At 43.9% G+C, this 17,861-nt stretch overlaps 1 protein-coding gene across 1 annotated transcript in view; it reads left to right on the top strand.

Moving 5' to 3' along the window:
* Positions 1-1,900: 1,900 nt before the first annotated feature.
* PDZRN3 (PDZ domain containing ring finger 3) overlaps positions 1,901-17,861 on the top strand; it is a 202,725-nt gene continuing 186,764 nt past the window's right edge. Inside the window, exons 1-3 of the mRNA XM_054035301.1 lie at positions 1,901-2,813; positions 13,654-13,740; positions 14,943-15,050. Of these exons, the coding sequence (XP_053891276.1) occupies positions 2,097-2,813; positions 13,654-13,740; positions 14,943-15,050 (912 nt within the window). The 5' untranslated portion in view covers positions 1,901-2,096. The remainder of the gene's footprint in view (positions 2,814-13,653; positions 13,741-14,942; positions 15,051-17,861) is intronic.

Raw genomic sequence — 17,861 nt, 5'->3', positions numbered from 1 at the left:
TTCAGATAAAACTCCCATTGCTGAAGTCAATGGGATACCTGCCCACTGAGTCCTGTGTCCCATGCTAACTGACAGTGTTGGAGAACACTCTCCAGTATTTGAAATGATAACATAAGGATCTGACTGGTAAGCTGCAACTTTTTAAAGGTCAGTTCCAGACAAATAATCATCACAGACATTCAGAAAATCATTCTACCATGATATAATAGTTGGATACTAAAGGTCATCTTGAAGCCTTGGGTCCTAGCTGTGCTCCCACTTTACCGTAAAATAGGGTATACTAAAAGAGCAATCAAAATGGAATGGGTAGACGGCAATTCTGGGAGAATTCTACTTTACCATCTGAGCTAGGCAATGCTAATTTATAGCTCTTCCAGTTCTTCAGTGTCAACATGTAATATGGTACCCAATATTCTGCACAGTACTCCTGGTGTGGTCTCACTAGCACTTTATAGCTCTATATGAAATGCTTTTAGATGATCTCTGGATGGAAACAGACTTCAAAAGTACTAAACTTTCCTGGGTCTATACACACATAACTCCCATTGACACTAATAGGACATTAATAGGCCACACAAACATGGAAAATATGCTCCTTTTTATGAAGATATGAACTGTACTGTTGGATTGTGCTGTTGTACTCATCTCTTGGAGAGTGTTAACATCCTAACACATCAAAATTAGGTTTTCTAACATGAGTGCTCCAGCTTCCCCCCTCAACCCCAAGTCCTGCAAGTATCTTTCACAGTCTCTTCCCCAACGCCCCCCGTATCAGTTTGCCTCCCCTAGCCCCAACGCCAGCATCTGTCCTCCAACAAGTCCTGCCTTGATAATCTTTTTATCCCAGCCTCCAATTCCTGCACTCCCAGTTCCCCCACTCAGGTACCTGCCCTGTGCCCTCCCTAAGCTATGTCTCCCCCCACCTCCGGTTATGTCTCCCCCACAAACAGCCCTTGCCTAAGTGCCCTGCTGGTGCCTGTCCCTCACACCCAGCTCCCCTCCCCAAGATCTCCCCAGAACCTGGCTACTACACACCCCTCTCTGTGACTTTTCCTGCCCACACAAGCCTGCCTCCAACTCACCTTCAATTTCCCTCTTGTAACTGTCCCATTCAGTTCCCTTCCCCTCTTCTCTTAGTACCTTGTATCCGCCTCAACCCTCCCACCAATCCTCCTTGTCACTCCTCCTCAAAGTCCACCCCAGGATCTCGCTTCTCCCCCCGGTACCCCTTCCTCTACCTAGCAGGGCCCCCATCACACTTGTTCCCCTCGCGTTCCCTCCCCTTCGCGACCTGGAGTCAGTCCCCCCAGATTCCCAAGTCCCCCTATCACCTGCCCCATCCCCAAGCACCCCACCCAGAGTTCTCCACAGTACCACTCCTCAAGAAGCCCCCCTTGGACCTGCCCCCCACCCATGTCTCCTGAACACAAAGCAGTTTTCCAGTTCCAGAAAACACAGGGGGGAAACATCGGCATTGTCCTCTGGCCCCCATTCTGCGGCTGCCTCCCTCCCCTCTCTAGGCAGCTGGAATCTGGTGTGTGTGTGTGTGGGGGGGGGCAACAAAGATACTGTTGTCCCCTAGGGTGACCAGATGTCCCGATTTTATAGGGACAGTCCTGATTTTTGGGTCTTTTTCTTATATAGGCTCCTATTACCCCCCCCCACCCCTGTCCCGATTTTTCACATTTGCTGTCTGGTCACCCTATTGTCCCCTCTCCCCTTGCTAAAAGCTGGGGCCACAGGGTCTTTCCCCCCTCCTCCCACGATCGCACCCGCTGCCAGCCCTGAACAAGAGGCGGGGCGGAACTGTGCGCCGCGAAGTGGTGCGCATTAACTCGAGTCAATGCGGTAGAGAGGATTCCTCCCAAGCCCTTTGCAAGGAAGTCTCCGGCAATTAGTTGAGCCAGTCGACAGCCTGCAGCCAGCCTGTCTGGGCTGCTCCCGATGCGCCGCAGGGAAATCAAAGCGCGGTGGCAATCCTTCCCGATGATCTCGGCAGTCCCTTTTCTGGGGGGAGGGCGGCTGGTGAGCGTGTGAACCCCCCCCCTTCCCTCCCCCAGCCCCACATTTCGGGTGGCTTTGGCCGAGCCTGGAGAATGGGGTTCGAGCTGGATCGCTTCAGCGGGGAGGTGGATCCCGACTTCAAGTGCAACCTGTGCAACAAAGTTCTGGAGGACCCGCTGACCACCCCGTGCGGCCATGTGTTCTGCGCGGGCTGCGTGCTGCCCTGGGTGGTGCAGCAGGGCAGCTGCCCGGTACAGTGCCAGCGCATCTCCACCAAGGAGCTCAACCACGTCCTGCCGCTCAAGAGCCTCATCCTCAAGCTGGACATCAAGTGCGAGCACCACGCCCGGGGCTGCGAGCAGGTAGTGAAGCTGCAGCAGCTGGGCGCCCACGCCGAGCACTGCGACTACTCGCCGGCCCGCTGCCGCCACCCGGGGTGCGGCGAGGTGCTGAACCGCCGCGACGTGGACGCGCACATGCGGGAGAGCTGCGAGGCCAGGCCGGTGGGCATCTGCGAGCAGGGCTGCGGCTTGGTGCTGACCCACCGGGAGCACCGCGCCGGCGGCCACTGCTGCTTGGAAGCCCTGCAGGGCCACAACCGCTGCCTGCAGGCGAAGGTCGGCGGGCTGGAGAAGGAGTTGAAGAAGGAGGCGCTGCGGGCCGGCAAGCGGGAGAAGTCGCTGCTGGCCCAGCTCTCGGCCGTGCAGCTGGAGCTGCAGATGACAGCGCTGCGCTACCAGAAGAAGTTCACCGAGTACAGCGCCCGCCTGGACTCGCTCAGCCGCAGCCTGGCCGCGCCGCCCTGCAAGGTAAAGGGGCGGCGGTGGGGGGGCAGCCGCCCTCGCTGGCTGCCCGCACGGCTCGGCCCAGGAGTCAGCGCCCTCAGGTGCTCCTCTCTCTCTGCCCCCTGTCCCCTTCCCTCCTTCCGTCTTTCCTTCCAACCCTCTTTCCTTCAGTCACCCCAGCGCCTACTTTCACCCCCCCCCCCGGGGGGCTGATTTGGACTGGAGTCCCCCCACCTGGGCAGCTTGTTTTATCCTTCACCCTGGGGTTGAGCCACATTTTTGGGGCAGATACACTAGTGGGGAAAAAAAGCATCCAAGTGCCAGACTTTGGGGCTCCTGGAGTGGGGGGGCGTGTGAGTGTGGCACCCTGTTGAAGGCAGTTTTCTTCTCTTCCCCCATGAGGAAGGTCTGGTAAGTAATCAGCATTTCTTTTTTCTTGGAGACCTATTTTCTCCCCCCTTCCTCACCCACAGCCTGGCCTGTCAGCTGCAGCCTTAGCCAGCTGGCAGGTCTGGGTGAAGGGCAAATATTTACAGCTTAGCTGCTCGCCACCAACTGAAGAAACAGGACCGGCCTTAGAAAAGAAAGAGGGAGTTATCAAAATCCAGGGGGAAATATATATATATAGTTCCTGTGTTTATCTCTGTGATTTTTAAAAAATGCTTCAAGCTCTTGTCATGGATTATGTTAAAGTGACACTTATTTCGGGCCGTTCCCCACACCACATAGTTTGCACGCCGTTTCTTTTTAAGCCCATTTATTGTTACCTACCATCTCTGCGTTTTCTTAGGGTAGGGTTTTGTAAGATAATGCTTTTCACTGCAAACTGGGGAATGACGGAGTTACGTGTGCTCAGAACTCATGGTGCTATTCGATGTGTTTTGGGGAATTGATGTGTAGGGTGCTAGAGAGAGTCAGAAATGTTATGCTTGTCATTAAGAAGTAATTGCTAAGTGAGCGTAACAAAAAAAAAGTCATTTGAAATATGATGATGAGCTCTGGTCTTTAACTGCCACAGTCTGTTTCTATGTATGTATTTCTAATGGGACAGCTCAGTAGTATCTGAAGATACTACAGGAGTGGTCGTCTATCCAGGTCACAATCCCTTTTCTCACTTCCCTTCCCAAAGAACCCTGTAAACACCACAAATGGGATTTCCAGGACTCACAATATCGAATCACCAGAAGTCAACTTACTGGGCATAACACTAAACAGAATCATTTGCAAAAGACTTTTGGTGACTCAGTGCTTTCCAGATCCAGCATTCCATAACCCTAAATCATTCAGAATGGGTTTTCCATAATATGGCTTTCCACAGTATGATGTCACTAAGATTAGCCCTTACACAACGCAGACACACCTCAAGTAAACTGCACAATCGGTAGCCGCTAGCAATGAGCTTTCCATGATGTGAAACCAAATAGTGTGGACGTTCTACTGTATGTCCAAGTATGGGCCATCTACTTTGAGCTTTCTTTTTTCTGAACCATCTATAATAGGGATTTCAAAAGTTGGATTTAAGTAATTTAAATTTATCTTGACTTTGAACTACCTGCTGCTTATAAAATCAAGGTGACCAGAAGCAGATTCTTCAGGAAGCAGAGTTATACAGCACAGGGTTTCAGTAACCCCAAACTATTAATCAGAACAAGTCTTCCACATGAGGGGAGCATCAAGAAACCAATTAACTTCACGATGAAAGCACTGAGAATACATCTTGGGCTTTTCACAACTTACCACATCCACAGATGCAGCAGCAAACTTATCAAGCTCTGTTCAGAGAGCTGCATTGACATCTTTGACGCTGCTGATGTTCAAACAGCAATGTAAACAAAACAAAACTTCTTTTTATAATCTTCTACCCCATTAGAAATTAATGGGAAGAAAAAAAGATCAGTGTTTGTCAGATAAAAACATCATCATCTCAATAGGGGATATGCTTTTTTAAGTCTGTAGATGGTATCTGATGACAATGCAGGCTAATAACGAAATGAAACTAATAAAAGAAATCACAGACCCTACACTCAGTGGATCCAAGTCAGATCAAAACTGCCTTTTTTTAAAAGCATTCTTTGGATTTACTCAACCATAACCCCTAACTCATAGATCTTTTCTCACCCCCTCCCCATTTCTTTCATTCTGCACCCGGCCCTGCTCCCTCCACTCATCTGGTCCCCCCTCTTGCTCTGTAGTTGATGTGAAATCCTTCTCTACAGCTGCCACCATCTGGAATGCCTATTTATATCTCTCTACCTCATCAGCTTCATCTTAAATCTGTTCCAAAACCCACACCTTTGCTCTCTTATCTGAACTTCTCTCACTCTGCTGATAACTTTGCGGCTGCATTATTTAGTTCTGTAAAGTACTGTGGGATGCAATTTTATGAAAGGTACTTGTGACAGGGCCTTTTGGGGTGTCACCTGATGTGCTGGGGTGCCACTGAGTCAGCCTATTCTGCCAGCCTGGGTCCCCTTTACCTGGCCTTGCTGGGCTGGGCTCACAAGCCTCTTCCAGTCAAGCGCACGGGCAGGGCCACACCCAGCTGCACAGAGAGACAGAGATCCACTCTGGAAAGATTCAGCACCAACACTCTGGTGCCCACTCCCTTTCAGGGGTACAAACCCAAAGGTTTTATGAAATTCGCCCCCTCCTTCAATGTGGAGGGAGATATGCACAACTTCTTGTCCCCTCCCCCCCCAGTTAGACATTACATAAACTAGATTATGTTATAAACAAGAAATAAGTTTAACAACTACCAAAGGTGGATTTTAAATGAATATAAGAGATAACAGACAGAACAAAGCAGATTACTAAGCAAATGAAACCAAACACGCAAGCTAAGCTCAATATACTTAAAGAAACAGGTTACAAAATGTAATTTCTTACCCCTAAATGTTATTTTAAGCAGGTTGCAAAGTTCCTGTGGTTCAGAGTTCCCGTTATATTTCTTTTCAGACCAGACCGCTGTCTCAGTCTGGACTCCCCCCCGCCTTCCCTTCAGGTGGCTTTAGCAGTCTTTCTTCTTGGGCAGACAGTCTATGGAGAGGAGGAGTCCGGTTTGCCTTCTTCCCCACCCTTAAATAGGCTTTACATAAGGCGGGAATCCTTTGTTTCCCAAACTTGACACCCCTTCCCTTCCAGTGGAAAGTTACAAGAAGTCCCAGGTAATGTTTAATATCAAGTGACAAGACCTGATAGTTTCACAGCGTCCGTGAGTCAGTGACAGTATGGAATGTCTGCAGGAAGGCCAAGCCTTTTCACAGTCCATTGTTTTTGCTGATGGGTCATCAGCCCTGTCTGGCTTCTCCATTGTTGTACCTGAAGTGTTAGTAGTGGGCGTCACCCAAAGTAGCATAGTTGAAATACAGATACATAGTTAATATTCCTAATTTCAGATACAGAAATGATACAGGCATACAAATTGGATTATCATATTCAGTAAATTATAACCTTTCCAATGATCTCTTACAAGACCCATCTTGCATAAAGTACATCTGTTATGTTCTATTCATATCATAAGCATATTTTCATGAAGAATATGGAGTGAAACGTCACAGTTCTGTTACAAATCGATAATATGTCTACAGTGTGTAATTTCCAGCAATACTTTTATCAAATCTCTGGATGCAACTGACTAACATGAGTGGGTTCATTTTCAGCCCTGCTACAAAAAGGCTGTTGTGCAGTTTTCTGACGCAGTGCATAATGTGCAGAAAGCCAAAAGGTGTTGTGTCACCACAAACTTGTGGTCTAGCGGTCAGTCAATTACATGTCTTTCATGGCATTTTGGGCAATTTTCCAATGTTCATAGTTTCAGTCTGCCCAGTGTCAAAACATATACAATCAGGAAACATGCATCTTTGTGCACTAGAGATTTTTGAAAAAGACCATGTTGACAAGGTGATCACCTACTGCAAGAGATGTTGCACCAATTTGGGATGTGGCTTGCTTCCAGATTATTTAATCCTGGATTATTTATTCAGACAATGATGCCAGCATAATATGTGCAGCACAGGATGGAGGCTATAAACGCCTCGTAAGGCACATATATTTGACACAGACACTTTCTGGTCCCAGAACACCTGGTCTAGGAGTAGTAAAATATAGAATAATTGACTTCTCCATTTGATTCCAGGTTCAGAAATAGCTGTACCCAGTCAAAATGTGCATTGTCATTACCAATATTATTATTATTATTATTATTATTTATACCTCAAATATTTGCTATAAGCTGTAGTTGCTTGGTCAAGGTTGAAGCCCTCATTGTTCAAATAGAATGGTCATTAATGAACTGTGTTAATGTGTTTGTGCACATTATATTTGTTCCATCTATTTACTTTACAATGGCCTGAGTTCTCTGTGCAGGTTAGTTTAAAAATAAACGTTCTGGCTTTCCAGACTGAATTATTGCTCATTGGTAGTGATGTGGAACCACTCTAGATAGAAGAGAGGCCTCCTCACCATTCTATTCAAAGTATGAATCAATGGGGAAATTAAATGGTTTGAGGATGTCCACAAGGCCTTCTATACCAGTTGACCATCATGATGAGATTGCACTAAGGGATCAAAAACAGGCCAACTGTGTGCTGTGGAAGGGGTTTGAATAGACTGTCATATGGTGGGGGAGGGGAGAGTGCACTGGGAACAGAACCACTGAAGCTGCAATTATGTAGATCTAGTGGCTCAAAAACCTGCATAGGAGGAAATATGGCTGTGGACCGTCCATCCACTGAGGAAAGGGGAATTCCATTCCCCTTCCTACGTATAATCCCAGCAGAGATCTCTGCACAAAGCCCAATTAATCAGGTGTTTTAATTTATTTTATTCAGGTTCTTATACCATCTGTGATAAATGAAGGGGGAGGGGGGAAAGCTCCCTTTTATAGACACCCAGTCAGCCAGTTAGCTATAAAGTTCCTCTTGGTGGCTGTTCTCTGCTTGCTTTACCTGTAAAGGGTTAAAAAGTCCCCCAGGTAAAGGAAAGGGAGTGGACCCCTGACCAAAAGAGCCAATGGGAAGGCTAGAACTTTTTTAAATGGGGAAAAAATCTTCCCCTTTGTCTCTGTTGTGGTTCTCCAGGAAAGAGAAGAACAGGGAGCAGTTATGCTATATGAGAAGCTTTAAGCCAGGTATAATCATAGATCATACCTAGGACTACTTATTTGAAACCCACCAAATGTGTAAGTAGATCAGGAATGTTCAGAAAGATGCAATTAGGTTTATTTCTGTTTATTTCTTATGGCTAGTGGACTCCTCTGTGCTAATCCCAGATGCTTTTGTTTGCTTGTAACCTTTAAGCTGAACCCCCAAGAAAGGTATTTGGGGTGCTTAATTTTTGGAATTGCTCTTTTAAAATCTATCAGAAGCCTAAGTTCCAGATATATTTTCTTTTTTTGTTTTTAATAAAATTTACCTTTTTTTAAGAACAGGATTGGAGTTTTGGTGTCCTAAGAGGTTTGTGCATATATTAGCTGGTGGCAACAGCTAATTTCCTTTGTTTTCCTTCTCGGCTCTTCCCTGGAGGTGGGGGTGAAAGGGCTTGAGGGTGCTCCACAGGAAGGAATTCCCAAGTGCTCCTTCCTGGGTTCAAAAGGGTTTTTTTGCATTTGGGTGGTGGCAGCGTTTACCAAGCCAAGGTCAGAGAGCAGCTGTAACCCTGGGAGTTTAATACAAGCCTGGAGTAGCCAGTATTAATTTTTAGAATCCTTGTGGGCCCCCACCTTCTGCACTTGAAGTGCCAGAGTGGGGAATCAGCCTTGACACCATCTGATCTACATAGTGTTTGAGCACCTTCCAGATGTGCATTAAGTTACATAACTTGCATGTGTTCTCCCTCCCCCCTCTCCTTTTTCATCCTTGAGGAGAAAGTGTGAGGATGGTTTTTTAAAATATGTATGTATTTATTTATTTATTTATTTCATGTCTGCTCTGCTGTGTGTTTTTATTATTGAAAACAAGGTCTAAGACGTGTGTCTTGCATTTGGAGAGGCAGGCATTGAGGTTTGAGGTGGCGAGAGGTGAGGGCTTTTGTGCGTGTGTTTGAAGGGGAGGTGGTGATGTGTTTCACCCAAAATGAATATTTCGTTTGATAAAGAAAGTCAGTCTGAATACATCAAAGTCTGAATACATCTAAAAGAAAAACCTCAGGCTATTTAAACTGTGTTTGATCCTCACTGAAACATGCCATTATTCAAACCTATTGATAAAGTTGGTCACATTCTGCCCTTGCATGTAGGCACATGGTTTATGCTGAAGTCATTGGGAAGAAAGGAGCAAGGATGAATTAACAAGGTATTTTTGGAGCTGGGTCCTAGGCCACAGAAGCCCCTCCGAACTGGAGGCTGTGCTGCAGTTTGACCTCCTTCAGAGCCCCGTGAAAAAGCCACACACTAACAGAAACACTGAAGATTACATTTTTAAAATGTCCAAGTAGCCAATATCCAGAAAGGTGAGAACAGAGATCTCTTGTTTTAACTCCTAGGCACTTTTATTTTACTGTATTCAAACCTGCATTGATGCTGCAGTGAGAGGGAGTCCGTGGGTAGGTAAAATGGATATGTCACAGATCCTCAGCATAGATCCAATCAAATCAATGAAGTTGTTAGGTTTGCACTAGTTGAGGACCTGGTCCATAATATTGGGGTCTTTATGAAGGCAGTATCCTCCAGAATTTTAATTTAATAAAAGGCAACCAAACTGCTGAAAACTACAGTTGAACCTCAGAGTTATGAACACCAGAGTTACAAACTGACCAGTCAACCACACTTCTCCTTTGAAACTGGAAGTACGCAATCAGGCAGCAGCAGAGACACACACAAAAAAAAGCAAGTACAGTACTGTGTTAAATGTAAACTATTAAAAAATAAAGGGAAAGCAGCATTTTTCTTCTATATAGTGAAGTTTCAAAGCTGTATTAAATCAATGTTCAGTTGTAAACTTTGGAAAGAACCGTAACGTTTTGTTCAGAGTTGCAAACATTTCAGAGTTACGAACAACCTCCATTCCTGAGATGTTCGTAACTCTGAGGTTCTACTGTAAAAGCAGATTGTTTGTTTTTCTTAGAATATGTTCCTGACTATACAATTCGGCATAGTTCGGTTAGCCTGTATTCCTCTTATCAGGAGGCATAGGCGCCAACTTTCCCCAACACCAGTGGGTGCTCGCGCGCCCCTGACCCCACCCCAACTTTACCCTTTCCCTGCCCCCATTCCAACCCCTTCCCCAAAGTCCCTGCCCCAACTCTGCCCCCTCCCTATCCCATTGGACCCCTTCCCCAAATCCCCCCCCCCGGCCCCGCTTCTTCCACGAGCGCGTTCCCTCTCCCTCCCAGCCACGCAAAACAGCTGTTTTGTGGCGCATGCGCTGGGAGATGGGTGAAAAATCGGGCACACGGCGCGCTCAGGGGAGGAGGTGGTGGAGGCGGAGGTGAGCTGGGCGGGGAGCTGCCGGTGGGTGCTGAGCACCCACCAATTTTTCCCTGTGGGAAGCCCCGGAGCACCCACGGAGTTGGCGCCTATGTCAGGAGGGGTAGTTTCTCTGGTTGGTAAGAAATGTCTTCTTAGCTACAGCATCACTAGAGAAATGAGGAAGCTTCTAGTGTATAGATAGGAGATAGTTTATTAGCTCCAAAATATTCAGGTGGGAGATACAGTAATTTCCAGAATTACGTTTAAGAGCTTTACTCAGGGCTTGTCTACACCACGCAGCTTTTAGCGACAAGGCTGGGTCGACACAGCCTTGTCGCTAAACGTCAGCATATGTAAACGCTTTGTCGGTACTTTGTTGGCACTTTAGCGAGCGGCTTTAGCTTTGTCAGCAGGAGATCGCTCCTGCCAACAAAGCTGCATTCACACTGCCGCTTGCGCTGGCAAAACTTTTGTCTTTCGCGGGAGGGCTTTTTAAGTACCCGTGAAAGACAAAAGTTTTGTCGACAGCTTCGCAGTGTAGACAAGCCCTCAGGTGTGGGAATACAGCATGCCAGGAACCATCAGGTTTGCTGCAGAACCTGATGATATGGGCAGGGCTGGGATGCTGGCCATTCCATCTCCAGTCATTTCACTGTATAACGATTGGTTCACTGGAACATAAGACGTTGCAGGGAAGAAGAGAAAGTCACCAAGCCCTACAAGAATCGTTCTCTTTGTGGCTTCATTAATGTACATAAAAACATTTTTAAAGCCCCCTCCCCCAAGCACTTATCTTCAAAAGTAACAAAATATAAAAGCAACACATTGCAAGGTCCCTTGTGACTTGATATTTTAGCACATATGGTGGAATAATCACTTTGCATTGCCATATGCAATTCTTTACTGTAATACTACTCTGCTGCAGTAAAAATGGTGGACAAAATGTGCAAAGCCATTAGAGCTGGTTCAGAGTTCAACAACTCCTTACATCCAAAGTTATACACACAAGAAGACAGAAATATTTGGAACAATATTTTAAGAATGAAACCAAGGAATGTGCAATGGCAGGCGTGCTTTTGGGCAGCTGGAGGAAAACACCAACGAGGTACGCTGCAAGAAAGGGAAAATTTATGGGACACAGCAAGGAGGACATGCAAAGAGCAGCCTTGAGTGACAACAAGGATGGCAGACCTTGTAAGTGACATCCGATGGGGCAGGAAGGATTCAGATTCGAGTTGGTTGGAGTTATTTAAAAATTACCAAGGATATTTTTCATGAAGAAGTTTGAATTTTTTTTTTTTTTTTTACCATTTTTCAGATTGCTCCAAAATCCTCCTGCATGCTTAGCTCAAACTGTAGAAATAGGGGAATTGGAGGGAAAACAACGGGGAACACCTTTCTCCTTGGTATTAAAAGTATAATGTCCACCCCAAAAGCAGGAGTTGTAATGGAAGTACGTAACTCAGTTTTAATTGCAGCAACCACTCTGAGAGCAGTATGGTCATTATTTCTTGATTGACTTAGTCAATTTCCTCCATAGAGTAGTATAAAAGAAAGGAGGAGGAAACTGCTTTTGTGACAATGGCATACCTGTCCTTCAGACCTTAAAAGTGGTCTCACAGGACTGGAAAGTTTTCTCCTTGAAATATTATCTGATGTCTGGGTTTGAAGATTTCTAGGAAAACACCTAGTATTTCATTCTTCCCTGCAAGCCTGATTCTGATTAATGCTGAATATGTGCAAATCCACTTGAAATCAATGGGAGCTGTGAATGCTCAATACCTTCTGGGATCAGGTCTCAGTCTACCTATGTGATCTTCAGGAAAGAAAATGACCACATACAACTGAGGAATATTATAGGCCAAATTCTCAGCTGGCGTATGTTGATGCAGTTCCACTAAAGGGGTGGTATTGGGCAGCTGGGGGGAAAAGGGGTACGCTGCCAGAGTCCCTCTGTCACACTACTGAGTTAGTGGTGCTCTGTCAATTTACTGCAGCAGAAAATTTGGCCCCATCGCTTTTTTTCCTGCAAGAGTGATTCAGTGATATTGGATTGCTTTGACATTTATAGCGTTTGATTGACCACTTCAAATTGATATGTGAAAAGAAAAATGCACAAACTAAAAACATCTGCATTGAGTTGCTAAGTAACTGTTGTAATTTATGTCATTAATTGGTTAGGAAAACCAGACTTGTAATATAGCTTCCTCAAATTCTTGTGCGTTCATAACTTTTTCACCTTTTAGTTAAAACAAAGCAAGAAATCTGCAGGTAGCAATGTTCGAGTTCTGATAAGACCTTCTCTATATTTAGACATGCACCATATCACTCTGAATATCTGCACAGTCTCATCTCTGAAACCCTTAAGATATACAAGTGGGGGTTCCTCCCCCCCAGCCGTAAGGTGCTATTATTAACTGCTGCTTGACTGAGAACGAAATTAGTGGATTTTGAAGATTCAAATTTGTCATTAACAGTATAGGCATTTAATTTTGCCTTCCATGTACTGTAATTTGACACAACTTAGAACTATGACAATGCTTCAACTTATCCGTGGAAAGGATGTTATCATATAAGCCAATGACGTTCCTATGTTTGGGAGCAACCTTGGGACACAGGACAGAACAACAGATCATGTTTATATGGAGTATCTCCTTCACCTCTTCTCTATTGCACATTATACATAAAATATATCTATTATTCCTACCAGTCTAATCAGAGACATGCTACTTTAGGGTTTTCTATTTTGGGAGTTGGGGGAATTCTCAGTGAAGGAGGTTTTCTATTATTATCACTGTCAAGCCTTTATAGATAGGATCCGAATTAATTAGAATCTCAGTGGAATTGGTCTCTGTAATACTCACTTTGAACAACAGTTAGGAGTCTGATGCTTTTTGTCAGTTCTACCTGCTAAATTCACAGAAGAATTGCTGTTTCATAACACTTCATGTCTGCTGCTGCTTCGGATCACTCATAGTTTAGGACAACATAATGTAATCAGCGAGACAAAGAGTGGCAACATAAAAATGCCGTCCCAAGAATCAATTACAAAAGAATCAGAGACAGCAGACTATAGGTGACCCTGAAGATTTTTAGGTAGCTATAATTACTACATAGCATATGGACATTTTTTTTTTATTATTCCATTAGGCTATGCACCTGAGACACATGACACAGCAAAGGGTTCTCATTGCTCTAGCTTGCAAAATAAATGATGTATAAATCTTAAATTCTTCATTTTCAAAAGAGCTCAGCACTCAGCAATTCCTATTGAGAACAATGGAATAGATGGAATGTGGGAACAATGGGAGTGCTGGGTCTTGAGCACTCTTGAAAATCTGGCCATAAACAGCTTCCCCTGGAATTCATCAGCAAACTAAATATTTAGATGGAAGCATGACTCATCTTAGCATCTGCCTATATGCACATGTTTTGAATGCTTTTACCTGTTCTTCCTAGGGTGAAGAGACTAAAGCACTGACTCTTGTCCTTCATCGCGACTCTGGCTCTCTTGGATTTAATATTATTGGTGGCCGGCCATGTGTGGTATGTTAAAATGCGTTTGCCTTTTCTTGTTAGGGAGAGCACGTAGATCAGTGTTTGGAGAAAGAAATGCTGCTGACTACATATTTGGCTCCGTAGGAGATGGTTTCATGCCTTATATTCAAACCGACATGGAGTGTCTGCTTTTCCCCCCGTATCACTGTTTTTCATCCATGATCGCAGGTAGTTACACTTAAATGATGTGGATGGGCTGTCACAGCTGGGTTGCGTAGACAATGCTGAAGCACATAAGGCCCATTCCTGCAGACCACGCTCCTGTCAATACGTAGTCCCATGAGTTCAGTGCTGACAGGATTGGGTCCTTTAACAACTTGTTTCAAACTGCATTTGCAGTTGGGGCTTCAGAAATTTACCGTCCTTTCCATCAGACACTAAACAGCCCACTGTACTGTGGAAAGTATATAATTTAAACAACCCACAGTCTGCTCAGTTCTGAACTCCTTGATTTCAGTGGAAGTTTTGCCTGTGCAAGTGTCCAGGACTGAACTTCTTACAGGAACACTTATTACTATTTTTTCCCCCTTGATGTTGACTAGCTGGATCCAACATCATGTGACCTGAATTAGGTCAGGTGGTGGATTTTAATTTGTCCTGTTAGTTCAGAAAGGAAACAGCTTAACTTTGATAGAACAGCTTCTTTGCCTCTCAATAATGTGACAGAAATTTGGGCTTGTTCTTGGCAGTTTAACATTGAGGTTTCCCCTCAAACCCTCCCCCTCCCCCCATAATTAACACATTTTAACTACACTTCTTCATCATCACCACTCTATGCTGTTAGCACTTATGGGAACTGATTGTGCAGGCCCACTGGGACATAAAGAATAGCTTGTTAGTTTTATTTCATTTGCCATTGCTGTTTCTGCATTTGTTCTCTTGCATTATATACTTATTACACAAATGAATGATGGAGGGGATCAGCACCTCTCAGGAACTGGCTTTAGGTAACTATCAGTGTAAAGTGAGATAACAAATACAAGCCTGTTTGTGGTTGCATTTTTAAATGGAAGTTGTAGGTACTCAGCACTTAAGGATCTAGCCCATAGTAACTACCATAATTACTTTAGGTTGGCGCTGAGCATTTTGGGGCTCATGTGTCATTGACAAGATTCAGCCTTAAACAAATTAGAGCTGGTATAAGAACTGGTATAAAGTACAATGTTATATTTTTCTTTTCATTCCTAAAGGACAATCAAGATGGCTCATCTAGTGAAGGAATTTTTATATCGAAAATAATTGACAGTGGGCCTGCTGCCAAAGAAGGAGGGCTGCAGATTCACGACAGGATTATTGAGGTATGTGACCACGATGTCCAGTCTCTTTTAATAGGCCAAGTTCCATCTCATGTCTTCTGTAAGGCATAATGTGGGGTATGGGAGAGGTAGAGCATGGTAAATAATGTCTGGTAAAGAGATGTCTGTTAAAATATGTTTGACCAGAGTCAATGCTGACCTTCCTGGCTTTACGTAGAGCTCTTATCTAAATATAGAAACCAGATTATGGATGGTATGTACATGTCCTGGCTTTTTGAGGAGTTAGCATCTATTTGGTATGCTGCAGTTATTTCTTTTTAAAGCTATTGGAGACTTGTAAGTTATTTAGTTAAAACCATATGTGAAATATCTGTTGTATAAACGGTAACTTTATTTAGCTTGGTTTCTAAGACATTTCATAGGGGTAGCAAAATGTTTTGAACAGATAGAGGACAAAAGTTCCTGTTCCAGAATTTTGGTACAGACAGTTATAAGCTTGCCTAAGTAATTTCTCTAATGTTATTCTGGACTCCTAATATTATTCAGACTGCAAGTCTGAATTTCTTCTTATTTTCCTAGTCTTGACCTCACTAAAATATCCTTCTTGTTAAAGAGTTGGTAGCTTGAAATGTTTTTCATAAGTTTCAGTGAGTGATTTTTTTGGAGAGGGGAGGGGGGGTAACAGGGTTAGATTTCAGAAACAGAAAGCAATTTTTTGGGAGTCAGATTTGAGCATTTTACAGTTAAAAATGTGTCCTTACTGTCTTTTTATTTCCGTAAGAGGAGGAAAGTTTGAGAATCTATTGTTCAAAAAGATAAGTAAAGCTTTAGTTGCCACGGATATCATGGAACAGTCAGTTTCTCTAAGTAATGGAATTCCATTGGTGTTATGTTTTGCAAATGAGCAATAAACAGCTGTTAAGGATTTTCTGTTGGCAAAGGACAATGTGTATTTGCTATTTTCTACACTGTTATGGTAAACTGCATTCACAATTTAGGGAGTATAAAATATTAATATAGTACGTATGGAGAAGAGGAATAGAATCACAGTAGCACGGTCATTAAAAGATAAGAACTTAGTTGTGGAGTGGTTTAGAAGTGCTATCCCTGATTTAAGTTATGCTTATGATGTAATGTAACCACAAAGCGTCTGCAAAACTCTAAGAAGGACTCCATATAAATCTTCTCTGTATAGAATCTCTCCCGTAAAACAAAATATACCTGTAAAGCTTTAGTCAAGTTAGGATTTTTTAATAATGTGACATTTTTAATAACCTTATCTGTAGGTACGTCTGTCTTAAATACAGTAGAACCTCAGAGTTATGAACACCAGAGTTACAAAAAGTGACCGGTCAACCACACATCTCATTTGGAACCAGAAGTATGCAGGGTGGGGGGGAGAAGCAAAGACTGTACTGTGTTAAACATAAACTACTAAAAAAAAAAAGGAAAGTTTAAAAAAAAAAAAAGATTTGGCAAGGTAAGGAAACTGTTTCTCTGCTTGTTTCATTTAAATTAAGATGGTTAAAAGCAGCGTTTTTCTTCTGCATAGTAAAGTTTCAAACCTGTATTTAGTCAGTGTTCGGTTGTAAACTTTTGAAAGAAAAACCATAACGTTTTGTTCAGAGTTCCGAACAACCTCCGCTCCCGAGGTGTTCAGAACTCTGAGGTTCTACTGTATACAGTTACACACAAACTATGTTAAAGGAGTGTTAAGGTTTCACAATCAAGTACTCAGGAGTCAAGAAATGCCAACATTAATGTGGCTTATGCACCCTTAATTCAGCCTCTTTGTGCATAGGAATTTTGATATATTATTTAATTACATGAGCACATAGATTTTTTTTTTTTCATAGAACCCTTGCCTCATTCATTGCACAGTGTTATCTCCTGGAGGGCAGGGGAAAGGGCTACTGTGTACCTTTTGATAGAGTGGTTGTTACAGCATCTGCTTTTCCTTGCAAGAGACTAGTTCTGCTCCTCTTTGTCATTGCCTCTTCCCACTCACTTCTGATGGTATGTCTACACTGCACACACACAAAAATGCATTCCTAACTCAGGTTAGCTAATCTGGATTAAAATAAAAGTGGAGATACAGCAACTCAGTTCAACCCCAGGCTGCCCTATAGGCTTGGAACTTGAGCTGCTAACTAGCTGCTAACTAGCAGCTCACGTTTTTCAATGTCTTCACTGCTGTTTTAACTTCGGTTACCTAAACCAAGCTAAGAACACTTTTGTTTTGTTTACAGTATAGATATACTCTAAGGCCAGGCCTACACTAAAAAGTTAGGTCAACCCAGCTAGATTGCTTAGCAGTGTGAAAAATCCACATCCTTTAGCACATAGTGAAGCCAACCTAACCCTGGTGTAGGCCGCACTGGGTCACCAAAAGAATTCTTCCTTTGTTCTATCTACCACCTCTCAGGGATGAGGATTAACTACAGAGCAGGGAGAACCCCTCCTGTTAGGGTATGTCCAGACTACCTGCCGTATTGGCGGGTAGCGATCGATTTATCGGGGATCGATTTATCGCGTCTCGTTAAGACCTGATAAAGGACCAGGAGTCTAGGGCCAAATTCTGATACTCTTATTTGCCTTGAGTAGTACTCTATTCCACAAATAGCATTGCTGATTTCAGTAGGACTACTCCAGGAGTAAGGTACTACTCAGGGATATCTGAATCTGGCCCTTGGTGTCTATGTTGTTTTGCAGGATTCATACAGGCAGTTTGTTGCTGCCCTTACTTGGCCACACACGGAATAAGGCGTGGGAAGAGCTACTTTCCTCATACTTGCTGCTATGAATAATTGGGCAGGGAAGGAGCCCTGGTTACCCCACACCCACAGTTGTGTG

Source organism: Malaclemys terrapin, chromosome 7 (assembly GCF_027887155.1).
Source record: "Malaclemys terrapin pileata isolate rMalTer1 chromosome 7, rMalTer1.hap1, whole genome shotgun sequence".
In the NCBI taxonomy this organism is placed as follows: Eukaryota; Metazoa; Chordata; order Testudines; family Emydidae; genus Malaclemys; species Malaclemys terrapin.
This window is presented reverse-complemented; position numbering and strand designations above follow the sequence as displayed.